At 33.0% G+C, this 17,871-nt stretch overlaps 1 protein-coding gene across 1 annotated transcript; it reads left to right on the top strand.

Annotated features, from left to right (window-relative positions):
- Positions 1–336: 336 nt before the first annotated feature.
- On the top strand, positions 337–16,660 carry LOC140061060 (dexamethasone-induced Ras-related protein 1-like). The gene is made up of 2 exons (XM_072107478.1): positions 337–807; positions 15,115–16,660. The coding sequence occupies exons 1-2, from the start codon at positions 522–524 to the stop codon at positions 15,675–15,677; spliced, it is 849 nt and encodes a 282-aa protein (XP_071963579.1). The 5' UTR covers positions 337–521; the 3' UTR covers positions 15,678–16,660.
- Positions 16,661–17,871: the final 1,211 nt, after the last annotated feature.

The following is a 17,871-nucleotide window of genomic DNA, read 5'->3' as shown; positions in this document are numbered from 1 at the left end:
GTTTCAATTAACAATTAGTTCGAATCGAATATTGATATTAAAAAATTAATATTTAAAATTATAGTAATCAACATGTTTTTCTTATTGGAAATATTGGCCAATATGACAATGTATTTTGTAAACAATAATTTGATAGTAGTTTTGTGTTTTGTTCAAGCTGATTGGTAGATGTGGTCGTAATTGATTACGCTTGGCGCTCTGGTAACGTCAGCCAATCAAAAGCGATGTACGAAAGGTAACGGATTTGTCTTACCAATTTCAAAGGCCGATTCGCTAGTCACCTTGTTTATAAAAACGGTGATAATAATAAGCAGCATCACAATTGTGTAACTCGGCTGCTACTGCAGACGATCGTAATATAAACAGCCGTTCAGCTGAGCAACATACTATTTGTTTTAGAATCGACCGGTAATTGTCAACCATGAATGGTTTTCTGCACAGATAAGCGTTAACGACTTGGAAAAAGTGTAATTCTCCCGTCGCATTTGTGATTTTTACTGTTGCACTTTTTAGCAGCTAAGATGAGCTCATCCTCATCACCCGACGATTCTCCATCGCGGGACAGCGATATCGAAGTCCCGCCGGATAACTGTTTCCGTTTAGTTGTTCTCGGATCGCCAAAAGTCGGGAAAACGGCGATAGTCAATCGATTTTTGACCGGACGTTTTGAAGACCAGTACACTCCTACGATTGAAGATTTCCATCGAAAGATCTATAAAATAAAGGGTCAAGTGTATCGACTGGACATTTTGGACACGTCCGGCAATAACCCCTTTCCAGCTATGTGCAAACTGTCCATCTTAACAGGTAGGTACAATCTTACTCGTACTCTTATGTTATAACCATACTTTTGTGTTTAGTGCAGGAATACAGTAGTTAGGTTTATGTAAACACTTTCCTTATACTAACTTACGAAAAGTATAGTGTTATATAGCTAAATAATTATTATGATAACCGCTCATACAGCGCCCTCGAACACGATGAACTAGTTTTTTTTAACGAACATGTACAGTACTGAAGTCTCTTTCAGTTTGGAGATACGATTTTTAGACAAAACGTATACGTACGCCTACAGCCTTATACAATTCTTATGGGGAAAGTGTTGTTAAAACGAGGTCATTGCGCTATATAAATGTAATGAGTTGATTACTACACTAATTTGTTCACAATCATTCGTTTGTGATGCAATTGTCATGTCTGTAAAATACTCACATTATTTGTCAGCAATTAGATGATAATAAACTTTACACATTACACATTATGCTGACTGCTTGGCATTAGTATTAACATGGTAATGCAGATTTCTCAACTTGTACTTGGTATGATATTAATTTGGTGTTGCTTTCATTTCTCTCAAATGAAAGATTAACGAAGATTAATATGTTGGAGGAGATTGGAATTTTGTCTGTTCTTTACTGTGTATTATTCAGACCTACTGTATCTTACGTACCGACATTCATACGGGTACTTGGTACAAACTATGACGTTTGACAAAGAGACATATTCATCAACATTCAAGAACATCTTCCATATTTATCGCACGTATACCGACATTGTACTTTTGGCAACATATCTTATCCCCCCCCCCCCCCCCAATCATTATCATAGTCATCATCAAAATTTCATCAACATACATTCAAGACATCGTCCAACGTACACCAACATTCAAGATCATAATTGCCGTTTTATCAACATCCTTATACTGTACTTTCATAAAATCTTCCTTCTTTATCACATCAATCACATCATCGTCAGCATCATCATCATTATTATATTCATAGTCATCAAAGTTTCATCAGTATATCAATAACATCTTACATCTCTATCGTATGTTGTACGTTTCATCAACATACACTGTACTTCCTAATTTTCATCTCCATTATTACTATTATAATTATCAACATTTTATCATCTCAAGTACATCTTTATCAAGTCATTCATCATCAACATACTGTAACATTCATCATCAACATACTGTAACATTCATCATCAACATACTGTGACATTCATCATCAACATACTGTGACATTCATCATCAACATACTGTAACATTCATCATCAACATACTGTAACATTCATTATCAACATACTGTAACATTCATCATCAATATACTGTAACATTCATCATCAATATACTGTAACATTCATCATCAACATACTGTAACATTCATCATCAACCTAACATTCATCATCAACATACTGTAATATTCATCATCAACCTAACATTCATCATCAACATACTGTAATATTCATCATCAACATACTGTAACATTCATCATCAACATACTGTAACATTCATCATCAACATACTGTAACATTCATCATCAACATACTGTGACATTGATCATCAACATACTGTAACATCCATCAACATACTGTAACATTCATCATCAACATACTGTGACATTGATCATCAATATACTGTGACATTCATCATCAACATACTGTGACATTGATCATCAACATACTGTAACATCCATCATCAACATACTGTAACATTCATTATCAACATACTGTAACATTCATCATCAATATACTGTAACATTCATCATCAATATACTGTAACATTCATCATCAACATACTGTAACATTCATCATCAACCTAACATTCATCATCAACATACTGTAATATTTATCATCAACATACTGTAATATTTATCATCAACATACTGTAATATTTATCATCAACGTACTGCAACATTCAGCAATCACTTTGAACCATCATTCTATATTAATCGTTATACTTTCAACGACATACATTCATCAACATTTGTTTTCATCTAGATTTTTGAAGATCACTTGAAGACACATCATCATACTAATATGTTATTATACCTCCCATGGTCAATATCGATTCCGGTTCCGACACAAACCGCACTCTAATTCATATCTTCAAACTATCCTTTAGTGTTAATAACTAACAAATCAATTTATTTATTGAATGCAATATATTGAAACAATAAAAGACAAATAATGTGTTGTTCTACCGATCAGCAATGAACCAGGATAGCGACTGATTACATGTGACCGATGCACACCTGTATATAAACCCACTCTAGGGTCGGATTATTGATCCACAATGTGGCTACTTGAAGATATCTTCTGTATTAATTAGCCTCTTGAGAAGGAAATTCAGGAAAGATTTAATTATTCCGTCTTTCAGCTTGCTTGCTTGCATTTTTTGTCGTTAGTTGAAAACAATTATTTCAATAAAAACAAATTTAAAATTGTCAGTGAATGGTATCATGTTTTGGAAATTAAGTTATTTTGTGCTATTCCCGACTGTTGCCTTCTGAAAGGTTGTGGTTAGTTTCTCCCATTTTTACATACTTCAACAACTTAGGCCTACATGGAAACTTTTATATTATATTTTGGTAGATTTCTAGTTTTGTAAGCACATAGTACAGATAATATATAGATATTCATTAAAGTTATATTTTATTATCCTACTAAACTTGTTTACTGCAGTAACTGTCGTTAATCATGTTAGCAAGATGTCTTGTAAGATATTTCACTTATAATCTTCCTCGATGAAAACAATTGTAAATTATAATCCAATGTGCGGGTGAAAGCTTAGTGTTAAACAAAATCTTAAAACCAGTACAACTATACTTTTCTCAACATGGAGATCACTTTCTGTAATTCTAGAACGATAAAAAGAACTCGTGAGTTATACAGACTACTAGTGTTTGTTTCATTTTCTTATGAAGGCTGGTACTACGTGCTCTTATCCTAAATATTATTAATATTAACATTATATTACTCAAATAACAAGGACGGATACATCAGTAAGCTAAATGAATGTAATTACCGAATCGAACATATCTTAGCAGTGATGCGGAAATACACTAAAGGGCATTGGTAGGTGATGAGTTGGTTTGGATGTTTCACTCTGGTTCTGGTCGGGTGTATAGGCCACAGTTAATAATTCGATCGCATTGACGTAACATGTTTCTGTCATCTTAGAATTGACTAAAGGTCTACAGTAGTATTAAGATCTTATAATATTATTATTATCAATGTTGATATTCAAACACATTCGAAAATGTGCAGTTGTCGCCATAAACACACGTTTACTACGTTAACTTCCGCTGAGTGTAGTTACTTGTGATTTAATTATAGCTCTGAGAGAGCTGCGTATTCGGTTACGTTTTCGTGTTTATTTAATTGAACTAAACGTATATATTCATCGCAATTCTACAAACTAAATACTGACTGAACAGCCTACAGTAAACAAGCACGTAGGCCTAGAACACTTGAAATAAGTGTTAGTCTGTTTAATCCCAGGAAGAAGGTGCTAATCTTGTTAAGACGCCTCTTCTGTTGTCAATTTGACTTGTTTCTCTGATTTTGTTTCTATGTTAAAAACGTTTAGGTTTTACGCGTCATTATAATAAAGGAACAAGGCGTGCGTTTATCAAGGTACGTTGTGTGCGTGCAATTAAATCTATACCGCTGCTCAGTTAATCTGGTTAATGGAATATGGTCTAGAGACTTTTGTTCATTTGTCACGCTTCGTTCATTCTGTTGCAGAACTAGATCAAATGCTTAAATTTCAATAAAGTAATGTAAAATGTCTTTCACAATCTGAACAACTTCGGAAATGTATGTATTAAATTATCACCTATGGTGAGAATGAAAACATGTGACGAAATACCAAGAATGCATAAATTTAATGTTCGATTTATGAATGTTCATAAATTATGTACATACCTTCTGTTACTTAACTCTGTTTGCCTTGTGTTACATATGGCTGACTAATGTAACGCTCTAATAACAAAATCTTTTTCTTACTTAGAAAAGGTATGGTTCAGATAGGCCTCTATAAAGCAACATTTAAATGAAAACGTTCGACAAACAAAATAGTATCTGTATCATCGAAAAAAACAATCTAGCTATAAATGCGTGTGTCAATAATTATCACAGCGTTCATTTAGCAACAAGAGCAACAATGCTGCAGATATTAACTTCCCGCTACGTTTTTATTTGTCTGTTTTGTGTTCTCAATCCATTACTATCAAATCGATCCTTCCCAATTTTAAACGCGGTGGCCACAAATGAAAATGACAATCTAATTACGGTAATCGTTTTTCTAAGATCTCAATTTAGTAAAGAAACACGTGACTATAATTAAAAGACGTGTGAGTTAAAGAGGAATTAAAAGTGTTCCTCCCCGGTTGAGAGTATTGTAGTGTTACACAGCAGGGTTGCAAAGTTCAATGCAGACTTTCTTCTTCCAATTTGTTGAGCACCACCCAGGAAAGGCATAGAACCTTAATGGTAGCAGGTAGGGAGCCTTCAGTGCAGTCATCAATGCATCTGGTGTGTAAAGGGCATGATCCACCAGGATAACCACCACAACATGATATGTGTATGATGTATGGATGCGGGCATCAAGGGCCGGCAATATGGAATCTACATCGAATACAGGGCAGAGCATCCAGGGCAGCTATGATTCAGTGGAGAGCCATAGCTTTCGAATGTTTTGAAAAGCAATGTAAACTATAACAGTTTGTTGTTAACTAATCTGATTACTGGGCATGTGTGTACGCATGCGTGAATTGTTATTGTGGAGATGTGAATGCCATTTTGACAACTTGCGTAATGTACATAACCTGTCTCATGGAATTGATACCATAAGACTTTGTATAGAGTCAATAAAACGAGATGGTAAACGCTATACCATCACGATATAAGTGTTCTCGGATATGCCTATCTCAGTTTACATTTAATTTTCTGTTTTAGTTTGATTGATGGAGAATCCACTCTATGATATAAACAAACATGTTCCAACATCATCTTCTAATTAACGTTCTCTCAGTACCTGTCAGATTATCAAAGCGTCCTTTCCATCTAAGCGATTTTCTTTTTGTTTCATTAAACATGTGAACACGCTTCACTGTTTGCCCAATTAAAGGGACTACCGCGATAGCGTTTGATCATTTTTTTCTGCATGTAGCGTAGCAATTTTAAGCTCATTATTATTAGTAAAATGCGCTGCAAAACAATATGTAAAAAGTGAGATACATACAATTTTCTTCACACAGGCTATAATACAGCGACAAGAGACTCACGAAATCATCACAAGATACCAGAAACCCATCGGTTACTGGATAGTTATGACGTTTTTATTAAATGGATTATTCTCCATGTACAGTACTTCATTTCTTCATTATGGTTCGTTAACCTGACGAGCAGACCGTGTTGACTCATTTAAGAGGGCAGTGACATTTGCATTTGCTACTGATAAATTTGTCTCTCCCTCTTGTTTGGTTTGTGTTCCAGAGACACCACTGAACAGTGATGTAGCCACGAGAAATAAAGTGGTCCGGTTTCCGCAAGAAAAGGGAAGAATCTCTTTGTCAAAGGCCAGGTTGAAACCTTGCTAACCGTACTGGTGGCCACGGCCCTGCTGAAGAGGTAAAGCTGCAGCTCGTTAACATTTTTTATCTGCGAGATTTATCCTAATTTACCTACTCAACTATTCGCGTGTGTGTACTTCTTTTCCACTGCACCAGTTTAATGCGTTTTAACCTTCAGAGGAAGTTTTCATTATCGTTGTGGCACTAATCTTTAGGCACAACTATTACGATCATCAAAAGGTCGTAAGGTTCAGCATCGATTAAAACAAAGTAAACTTCAGTATCACTCATGTATTATCAAAATTAGTAAAGATTATGCCCTAGAGTCAAACGTTTAATCACCATTTAAATTTCTACAGAAAATGAAAATGATTTCTATAGTGGCATGGTTTAATTGTCTCATTAAATAAATTGCAACACAAAATAGTTAATCGATGGAAAAAAAATAAAAGTAGAATTGGAGCCTACTTTCGGTATATTTGACTACTGTAAAATGGTATTGGTTTAAGTCTTATAGGTATATTTCACTGTAGTCAATGAAAGTTTTTTTCGGTCTGAAAAGTTTCCTCCAGTCTGAATAAGTTTCCAGTCTGAATAAAGTTTCCATTTCTCCAGTCTGAATAAGTTTCAAATCTGAAAAAGTTTCCAGTTTGAATATGGTTTCCAGTTACCCAATCTTAAATCCTCCAGTTGAATAAAGTTTCCATTCTTCCAATCTGAATTTTATGTTTCCATTCTGAATAAGTTTCCAGTCTGAAGTAGGTAAGTAAGTTCTTAATAAGGTTTCCAGTCATCCAGTTGAAAAATGTTTCCAGTCATCCAGTTCAATAAAGTTTCGAGTCCTCCAGTTGAAAAGGTTTGCAGTCCTAGGGTTGAATAAGGTTTACTGTTCTTTATTAGTTTGTAGAATTTGATTGGACAATTCAGTTCTTTATCCAAGTCGGAAAAAAATTAACTGTTCGATCGATTGAACTCTTTATTTCTGAAAGTCAGACTAATAATGCTATGTGAGTAACGCTAATTTACCTCGTCACTTCTTTCTCAGAAGATCTAATAAAATCCTTGCTGATAGTTTCAATTAATACCACGTTCGAGGTGTGATATCCCGGATTTTCATTTAACTTGCATATATGATAATACATAGAATGCATTTTACGTGTTCAGATCGATTCCAGGAATGACGCTCTTAGTAGAATTAAATCGTTCATCTGTTAAGCTCCAATGGGAATAATTAAGGTAAATTGGGTCAGTATGGTGAGTTTAGGCTGATGTATACATAATATTCCTAGCATCAACTCTTACCAACGGTATCTTCAGTGTTTAGTTTGGAACGGGTAACTCTATAATCCTATAGTGATTTTGTTGCTGCAATGGTCTGTCTGGGAGGCGCATACAACTCACGCTAACATACAATTTAGATAATTTGATAGTATGTTCATCATAAGTTAATATCCATTGATTGCCTCATAGATAGTTTAAACATGAATTAATCAAATATTTATGAGCACAGTATATTGACTTTCATCGTAATTGATAACGACATCCTGTTTAATTATAAAAACATGATAAATACTGTTGGTTTTGACGTACAAGTTCTTTGAAATTCATCTTATGAATCATGACAACCTCTCTATCTCACATGAATTATTAAAATACAAAATACATGGATGCTTATGGTACACAAGACAACATCGGTATTAATTACTAACGATGTTTGCATCAAAATGAAATGTACACTAGGTTTTATATTTTGTCCGTTACACAATTCACGCGCGCGTGTAAAAGCCAAATATTATTAGCAACGTTTGAACGCCGCCGTGCCACTAATTGTTACATTGACACAAGTTCACGCGCGCGTATAAAAAGCGTGCCATTTAACAACGTTTGAACGCCGACGTCTCACTGTTATATTGACAAATAGGTCACGCGCGCGTATAAAAGGCGTACCTTAACGTTTGAACTAATTGTTACATTGGTTGCCGGCTGTTTAGGAAAGCTCTTGACTGAATAAGATCCTGTTTGCTTGACCAGGATTACAATAGCGAATAATAACCGATAACCTTTTCACATGAGTCATAACAACCTGGTAAATGCTAATTAAAGTTCCCAGTATAAATGCTGTCGTATTATCTGCTACGACTGTCCAACAAAACTTCTACTATCCTTATTTACGTATAAATCTAGGTGAATTGGTACAATTAACAATTAAAATTGTATTAACAGTTTTCTCAAAACAGAAATTGATTTATCATATCCTTATCTACTTTGCATCGATTGCAATATTATGAGGTAGTTCATATTCTCCGTACTGATTATTCGAAACACGTCATGTTCTTAATTTTTAGATATAAAACTAAATAGTAATTTTCGTCGATATAGTCTATATCACAATATTGCTTTCCGTGTGATATAGTGTAATTTATAACTGTACATAATACATATATGTAAGTAAAAATAAATAGATGCATTTTCTCTTAATAACATGCCGTTTTGTCACTGTATATGCAGCAGTAAATGCGAATATATCTACAAGCCTTATTAATCTATACGAAATTGCAACCTATGGGCATGCTGCATCGTTATCACGAACAGCGCGCAGGTCGTGATGCATCGCGCCAGCAGTAATCACAAAATGTGCTCTTGATTTACTGTTCCTATTACCGTGTTTTAAACTCGTGCTGTAAAATGTTGTTGTATATGAGAATTCGACATCAAACAAAACTATAGCATTCTCAGCAATTAAACGAGAATGGTTAAAACAATTGTAAATGTTAACTTGTACTTCCGCAGGAAATCGGTGGAATTTAAAACTAATAATAAATTCTCAAATTATTGTCGAAAATTATTTTTCCCCTAGTATTATTATTAGTAATTTTATAGTTCGAAATTAGATCTCTTTTCTTAAACCAAACGAACATTTTATTTCTTTTGTCCAATGAGTGGCAATAATTTCGATTTTATTGGAGAGATAAATATAACGATGTGGTACTAATGTCTCTCAGTAATGCGAGCAATCAATTAATTAACCAATATCGATAATGTAATTCGGAAATATAAAATTTACCAAGAATACCTGTTTTCCGTTGTTAAGAGGAAAGCCACAATCTTTGACAGTATTGACGTACCATATGTTTTCTAAAGTATAGCTTTTAATTGGAAGTGAAATTGTTAATTCGCGTTGGAACTGTTTTTTTAAACGCAATCTACACATTCGAATAATTTTAATTGATTACATTGTTTCGTCAAACCATTAAAAAGATTAAAAATTGAGTATTTTGAAGAATTTTTAATATTTAGGCCCTACTTAAAACAACCCAATTTAGTAATAATTACTTAATCTAGTATTTTTTTAAACCGATTAGAATGACAAAGTGAAGCACTTTTAAACAGAAATGCATTTAAGATACCTACGGTAGCTCAGCTTATACACTACAATACAAATAGGTTTGAAGATTCATTTACAAGTTACCTTTGCTTTGAAAATATCCGAGACACATAGAAGCTTCGCGCATGCGTAATGACCTTGATATTATTATTTATATTGTACGCTCTCGTAACTTTTTTGTTTAAAGATGTCCCCTTCTGGAAAAAACCCCAGCTGCTAATAGCTGGGTCATTTCTAATATCACACAATAGTTGTTCACTTTGACCAAAATTGGATCGAAAAGAACATTTACGTGATAAAAGCCAAATGTATAGTCAACTGGAAGTTTCGTTAAATGTAACTGTTAATTTTGTGGGTTGTTGGTTGTCTGTTGATACTCAAATCCTTGGCCTTGCGTTAATTTCTATATTCTTTGCTTCATGGTTTTTCTCATCTCCGTGTTTGTCAATGTTACTGTGACCTCTCTATTTTGTAGAATTGTATTTGAACGTGTTATTCAACATGCTGAGAGTGTATTAACTCTATTATTAGGTCTTAGAACTAATGGCACGATAACAAATATCTGTTGAGAACGTGTTGGTAGATAATGAATTTACCAAAATCGGATTTGAACATTATTTTTAGACAACGTATATCAACTAAGTTGATGATTTGATCAGCATGTAGTAAATAGTATAATATATATATATATACATTAGCAGTATAAATAACTTCATTATATTATAACCAGCATGCCTATTCTTTAAATAGACATAGTGTGTATAATTTTAGAATATGAATGTAAACATGCTGGATAGTATATAGTCATGAAACTATTTTGAGATGGTTATAATTAGGATGAGACTTTTTTCATTTATTGAAAGTTCATAAACTGTATACACGTGAATGGTTACAAAAGGTCAACATTATTAGGCCTATTTATGTATATACCTTAAAACGCTGTATGAGAATTACCAGAATAATACATATACAATTTCAAGGTAAGAACAGGTAGTTTTGATTTTTATTGATTTCTTAAAACCAGGATAATTGAACATACTCTTATTCGTATTCTTTCTTGTCAAAAAACATACACAACAGACCACTAAGTAAGCTGACATGAAACACAGATGACTGGATCCCTCTGGCTAAGAAGAGCCTTCTGTAATCTGGATTGGAGACTCACCTTCCCTCTTAGCACATTCAAATCAAATACAATACATCTAAACATTTCAAGAATACAAAATCTACAATTCTAAAACACAGAATATGGCAATGCACAATTAAGAATTAATGTAAGCCTACTCAGAGAAAAGTTTTACCAAAAATGTTGGGAGAAAGGAGTAGTTAACTTCATCATGAATTTAATATTTTAGAATGTTGGATGGTCGTTGGCAAAGATTAGAAAATGTTAATACTCTGCCGTTTATTTCAATTAATATTAAATATCCAATTAATTCTGTCAAAATGATATTGATTTTAGTTATTGCCAGATAATGAATCAATATGATGGTGCCGATGGCTACGTGGCGTCTCGTGCGATCTTCATATCGAAATCTTATGAAACCAATTATAGTATTGGGTATAGGTATAATATATAGTGTGTTGTCTCAAAAAAAAAAAAAATTAAAAATGGAATTGCCAATCTGAAAGTATTACAAAAAATAATTTAAGGAAAATAATGTATATATTAAATGTTTTGTTTATGCTCAAATAGTAACCTTTAAAAAAAATTATTATGTTTCTGAAAAAACGGAGCGCTACGTTGTGATACTAGTTGGATCCGTACTACCGGTGACATATTTACTAAGAAAATAAATTTATGAAAGTCATAGAGATTTGATGCGTATCACTATAAAAATCATAACATTTTAATACAGTCATTTGAATAATTAGTAGTATACTTTTAAAACAGAAATTTAATGTTAAAACCACGGTCCCATACAGGGTCTTTATAATCGGAGATACCTCATGCAGTAAAGACGTAACGGACGATAATAAGACGTAACGGACGATAATAACGTAACGGACGATAATAAGACGTAACCAACAATAAAACTGGTATTTTTCTATTTCAATGCAATATGATGTTTATATAGCATACTATATTAGCGAATCATGTTATGTTATAGTAACATGAAGTTTTACTAAAGAGTTGACAATTTTAAATCACAGTAGTATATAAAAACACGTGTCATTGGAACTGTATATGACAGATGAAATTACATGATGTTACTAATACACTACATAACGTTAAGTTAACACTTTACGAGTTTGGTAGAGTGTCATATTCGATGGACAAACTTAGTGGCATTTTTTAAGGAAAAAATATGATTGAATTAGTTTTCACGTTCACACATTTGCACGAATACAATTATAGGATACTTGTAGTGTTGACTTGGCTGATAATCCTTGATGGAATAGTAAGTAATGAAATAATAATACAATGTACTTAATGAACGATCAACCTGTATTACTAAACACTATATAAACCATAGAGAAAGGGTTACGTTCGGGAACAAAATACGTCTGCTTAGGAAGAAAAAAAGTTGTTGGCGCCAGTCACACGTATACGTCTTAACATACCAATAACCACCTAACAAACGCATTAATTGAAGCCCTATACGGATTGTGTTTTATACTTTTACACCTGCCGTACTATTTCACCTCATAATGTCATAAAAATGCATTATTGATTATTTATTATATAATTCAAATTATGAATTTGTGTAATGTATATTGATTAGTGTAATGTAATATGAAGCTTCTCATTTTTAGCAATATCCGTCGACGGTTTACACGATATTTTATTCAGAATAGATATCTTTTATTATACTAGACATGGCCAATTAACTCTCCATATCCTGGTTTTCTGAAAACAATTACCACTAAAATTCAGATATATTGCATCAATTCGTCAAGAACTTTTGTTTCACCAGAAGCTATTAAACAACGTATCTGTCAAGTCGAAAAGTCATTCCATGCACGACGCCCAGAGAAGCATATGAACATGCCCACAATGACTGATACATTCAATAGATGTCTAGTCGCGTGCCGTGTCGTAAAAACGAAAGCCCCTTTTTAACGTCAAAAACTGAACTGAAAAGAGCAAACAAAAGTACAAATGCATAAAACACATGCTTGGAATTAAATAACTTTGACAAACATTGACATGACGTATTAGTCATAACATACTTACCCCACGTGTCTGTGTAATTCAATTAACACGCTGGTAGACATGATAGATTGATCAATACACGCTGTATTGTTATTGTTGTCACTTTAGGTGAACGTACAGAATAGCGACATTTTTCATAGCATTGGCAGAAGTCAAGCAGAAAATGAAGTGCACATTCTGTCTACAAGGCAAGTTCCTTCATCAAGACCACATGTTCTGCAGTCACACTGTCTATATTATTGTTTTGTATTGATTAGTCCTATCGCACATTGTCGAAGCTTTATCAACACTGCAAATTACATAAATCTATGATAGTTCACGTTCACGTTTCCATACTATAATGTAGTGGGCCGAATCTTCTCAGTGCCGAATCGTCCCACTACCTCTCATTTGACGTGGTTCACATAATTATTAAATGTATACACTCACATCAGGAAGTTGTTACAACGCCATGTTAACATCGTGCATCAAAATGAAATAAAAACAAACTTAATAATATCCTATCCATAACAATGATATAATGTGATACTTGCGATTGGTACAGTTTTGTTTGAAACGTTATACTGTATAACGTGACAAGCGTTATTAATATTTAGTTGACCAAGTTTCTGTTTAACCAGGTTAGTTAGTTGTATTTACTATTTAGTTAACTACGTTTCTGTTTAACCAGGTTAGTTAGTTGTATTTACTATTTAGTTAACTACCGTACGTTTCTGTTTAACCAGGTTAGTTAGTTGTATTTACTATTTAGTTAACTACGTTTCTGTTTAACCAGGTTAGTTAGTTGTATTACATTACTCGATTATGCAATACTTGCTCTACATGGACCTGTTGATATAAGTTCTGCTGCATATACATTTTGTATTGTCAGTTATTCTACATGAACCCACTAGGCCTATCGAAAAAACAAGTTTAATTTCTTATACATATTTTCTTTTTCTTATAATTTCTACAACATATTTATCAGTGAATAAATAATAGTTAAATACACATTGTGTGAATGGCTTTATGTAGTTCAATGTGAGCCAGAACCTACGACCATCTATCTAGCGTCAACTTGTCTACAGCATTATCCTCGGCCTTATAAACCCATTCACTTCTCATATTTTCTTTCAGATAATCTTTAAAAGTTCATTATCGATTATTCTAATTCCATGATATACACGTTTTATTTGGTCAATTGTATCGTTCACAAAGAAACAGTGGCACTACTGTATTATTTACACACCTTTAATTACCATTGTATACAAATTCGATAATTGCAAATCGATTTAAGTTTGATGCACCATGGTTTCGTTAACATTCCTTTCTTTTTTTTTATTGGTATTGGTAACCCCATGGTACAGGTTCTTCAGTGCATTTAATTTAATTTAATTTATTCTATGGTTTCACCATGAACCACTGAGTAGCTTTATGAAACAAATGTTTTTTTCCCAATATTATACATTAGACGGTGCTAGTTCAATAGGCCTTCATTTTTTTATGATATATAGTTCTTGTATTATGCAAAATATCTGTTTTTTCCTTGGAACAGGATTTTTGCTAATTATTAAAGTCCATCATTGTGTTCCCAGTATATAAAGCTGTTTCTAATCTCGTTATTTATTTATAGTATAATCTGTTTCCTTTTATATAGAATTTAACGACCCTATAAAAATAGCCAAATGATTTTCAAATTTGTATTTATAGGCACTCTTTAGTATTTACTCGGCATGAAAACTGTTTTCGTACATTAGAGAGTTCGTTAATTGACCATTACTCACTTACCTAATAAGAGCATTGCTTAGCCACTTCATGAATATTTATATCCAGTCAAGAATTTTGTTTATTGTGGCTAGTGGCAGTATATGCATAGCCTTATCAAATTATAATTCTTGGTATGAAATCTGTATATAGTTATCATCTGCACAACTATACAGTTTGAAAGAATACTTGTGTTATAATGAATATTTTCTGAATATCTATAATAGATATTATTGAATATCTGTAAAAAATAAATAAATTATATTGAATATTGATTGATATTTTAATTAATACTTAATGAATATTTATAGGCAAGTAAAGAACTTTGATAACAATGAAACGTTAATGAACCTATGATTATATCATGGATCTATAAATTTGTATTTACGATTTGTAGACGATTCAATTCTATAATTATTTGACATTCAACCAGATAATTTACAATTTCTATATTTTGTGTTTTTCAGGAGATATTTTCATCATTGTGTATAGTATCGATAATAAAAATACTTTCCAGGAAGCGGTGCGTCTCAAAGACCAAATTATTGAAACCAAAGTATGTAATGGAGGCGCTAAGAGTGTGCCTATGGTGATTGCTGCAAATAAGTGCGATAAAGAAGCTTGCAGGGCTGTTAGTTCGGAGGAAGCAGCAAAAGGTTTCGAGACTAATAACAAACGATGCTCGTTTATCGAGACATCGGCAAAGAAGTCTATTAACATTGACACATTATTCAGGCTTTTATTTGAAAATGCTAAGTTGCCGAGCGAAATGAGCCCGTCTTTGCACAGGAAAATGAGTGCCAGCAATACACCGACTCTGAAGCCTAAGGAAAATAACCGATTAACTTTTCGAAGGAGGCTCAGCGAGGCCTGTGGGATTGTTTCGCCTAATGCGAGGAGACCGAGTGTGCGCAGTGACCTTTTGCAGATGCGACTGAAGTTAAGCCAAAGAAGTCTAGTTAACGATGAAGGAGAATCATCCTCATCAACCGGACGTAAAATTAAAAAAGTTGTTTGCTGCATTCAGTGAAGTGAAATTTTCTAACATGACCTTTGGGAATTATCCAGAAAAGTGAATGCATTATGGAGAACGTAATGATCATCATACGACAAAATCATTTGCAAGAAGTATCCATTTTGTGGGCTTCAGTTCAATTTTGAAAAACCGTTTTTCTTCTCCTCTTTAGGCTACTTTAGTCTATGGCTAATTTATTTACTTTATGCATTAATCAAACCACGGCTTTGATTTAGTTGTGTTGTTGAACATGGACACTTCAGTTGATAAATCATAAATATATGCTTTGATTTTGGTTTCTATTTACCGTGTGATGTAGGTCTAAGAGGATTTTCAACTAGGCCTAAATGCCTCTAGTAGACGACGACTAATAAATCGGCAAGAATTCCACTAGGCCTGCATTTACTAACCTCACTGCAGTGCTTATATCTAGTTTGGGTGAGCAATGCCGAAGGCATTGACGAAAGCCTTTCAAACATACAGTACATTAGTACCAAAATGTAGTTCGCTAAGCATTCATTACACCATTACAATGTGGCCTATATTTTACACCGTTTTATTCTGATGAAATAGTCTACAATGGTTGGAATATATTAACTGTAGTAATTACTCATTTAACTTTTGGTAAAATTAATTTTTACAATGGAAAATGTTTGTGATTCTTTAACTATGACAGTTCTTGTTATACTTAATATACGTACTGCAATGTATGATTAACATTAAGAGCACAATTTAAATTCCTCTAGAACCATTAAAAAAATCTTCTTATATGACACTTTTGAGCATGTCTTTTCGACTAAAACGAAAAATTTTTCTTTATTTCTTAAAATGAATCTTGGTAGTTTGCATATGTTTGAGATTATCTACGTTTTCCAGATTTGATGTTTTAGTTGGTAGATGTGGTAACACCAATAGAGAAAATTGGTGAACCACGGGGACGACACCAGCAATGTTGGGCTATCTTTTTTTAAATGTAAGCAAAAAAAAAACACCAACAACTTTAGCTTTACAACATAAACATTGACAAAGCACTGTGTAAAAGCATGGTAAATTAGCGCCACACGTGGTTTATTAGTTATTTCTCTATTGAAAACTTTTTCCAAAAGTTTTTCCAGTTCAGGTGTAAAGAAAACTCTGTAGGCCTAAATTTCTACACCTTTGTGAAAACTCGTCTTTTATTATTATTATATATACAATGAATACTCGCATGGCTGTTTATTTTCTGATGCATTTCTTCATTTTAATATTTTACATTTAGATGATTCCATTTTGTCGTCTAATTTCCGAAATTTTTAGACTTTTTAAATTTGCGATGACCTAGGGTTTAAATTAATTTGTATGTTTATGTAATTTCAATATGGTTATGCATTTTTCATTTTTTATCGATACCTTTTATAATATAGACAATGTGTAACGGACCAAAGTAAAAGTGTAGCAACATATTCTGAGGCTTAACCACTGCCAAATCGAAATTGAAAAAAAAAATACGCAGATTGGTTTGAGCATGCATAGAGATTTATTTGTGAAGTATTGCGTATGGCCGGGCTTAAAATTAGTACTCGTTTGCCTAGTTGTTTTAAGCTACATACGTGTTTGCCTAAATGGTATTTATTAAGACTGAGTATTTTGTAAAATTGTATATGAAGGGAAAGTTTACTTCACTTTTTGTAAATACCATTATGATTAATAAAAAAAAATACAGTAACAAACAAAAGCAGATTCGCATTCGCATTTTTTTGTTAGTGTTTATGTGAAAGAAAACATTATTTTGTGTCTGAAAGGAATTCACTTTTAACTAACCGTACTTTCTACTCGAGAAACAAGTGCAGATGGGAGAAATGTTTCATAACAGATAATTTACCCCGCAGGTTACGATGTTTAATAAAAACAAAATCATTTTTTCCTCTAAAATTTATAACGCTTTTAAGAACGTAGATATGATATTGTTGTTAGAGGTATGTTTCAGATCGCCTTCCCATTTGCGTTAATAGGATTGTTGAAAGATAAAAAAAATCTAAAAATAAAGCAAAAGAGGCCAATTCCGAAGTAACAATATACCGTAATTAACAGATATTAAATATAGAAAGCATGGGTAGGAAATCAGTGGTAATCTACGCTAATCAAGCTTGTTTATCTATATTGAAGACAAACATTATAGCTTATAGGTAAAATTATTATTGGAATACAAGTTATTTGATACAAAAATATT

This window comes from Antedon mediterranea, chromosome 1 (assembly GCF_964355755.1).
Source record: "Antedon mediterranea chromosome 1, ecAntMedi1.1, whole genome shotgun sequence".
Lineage (NCBI taxonomy): Eukaryota > Metazoa > Echinodermata > Crinoidea > Comatulida > Antedonidae > Antedon > Antedon mediterranea.
The sequence above is the reverse complement of the archived record's forward strand: the minus strand, read 5'-3'. Positions and strand labels throughout refer to the sequence as shown.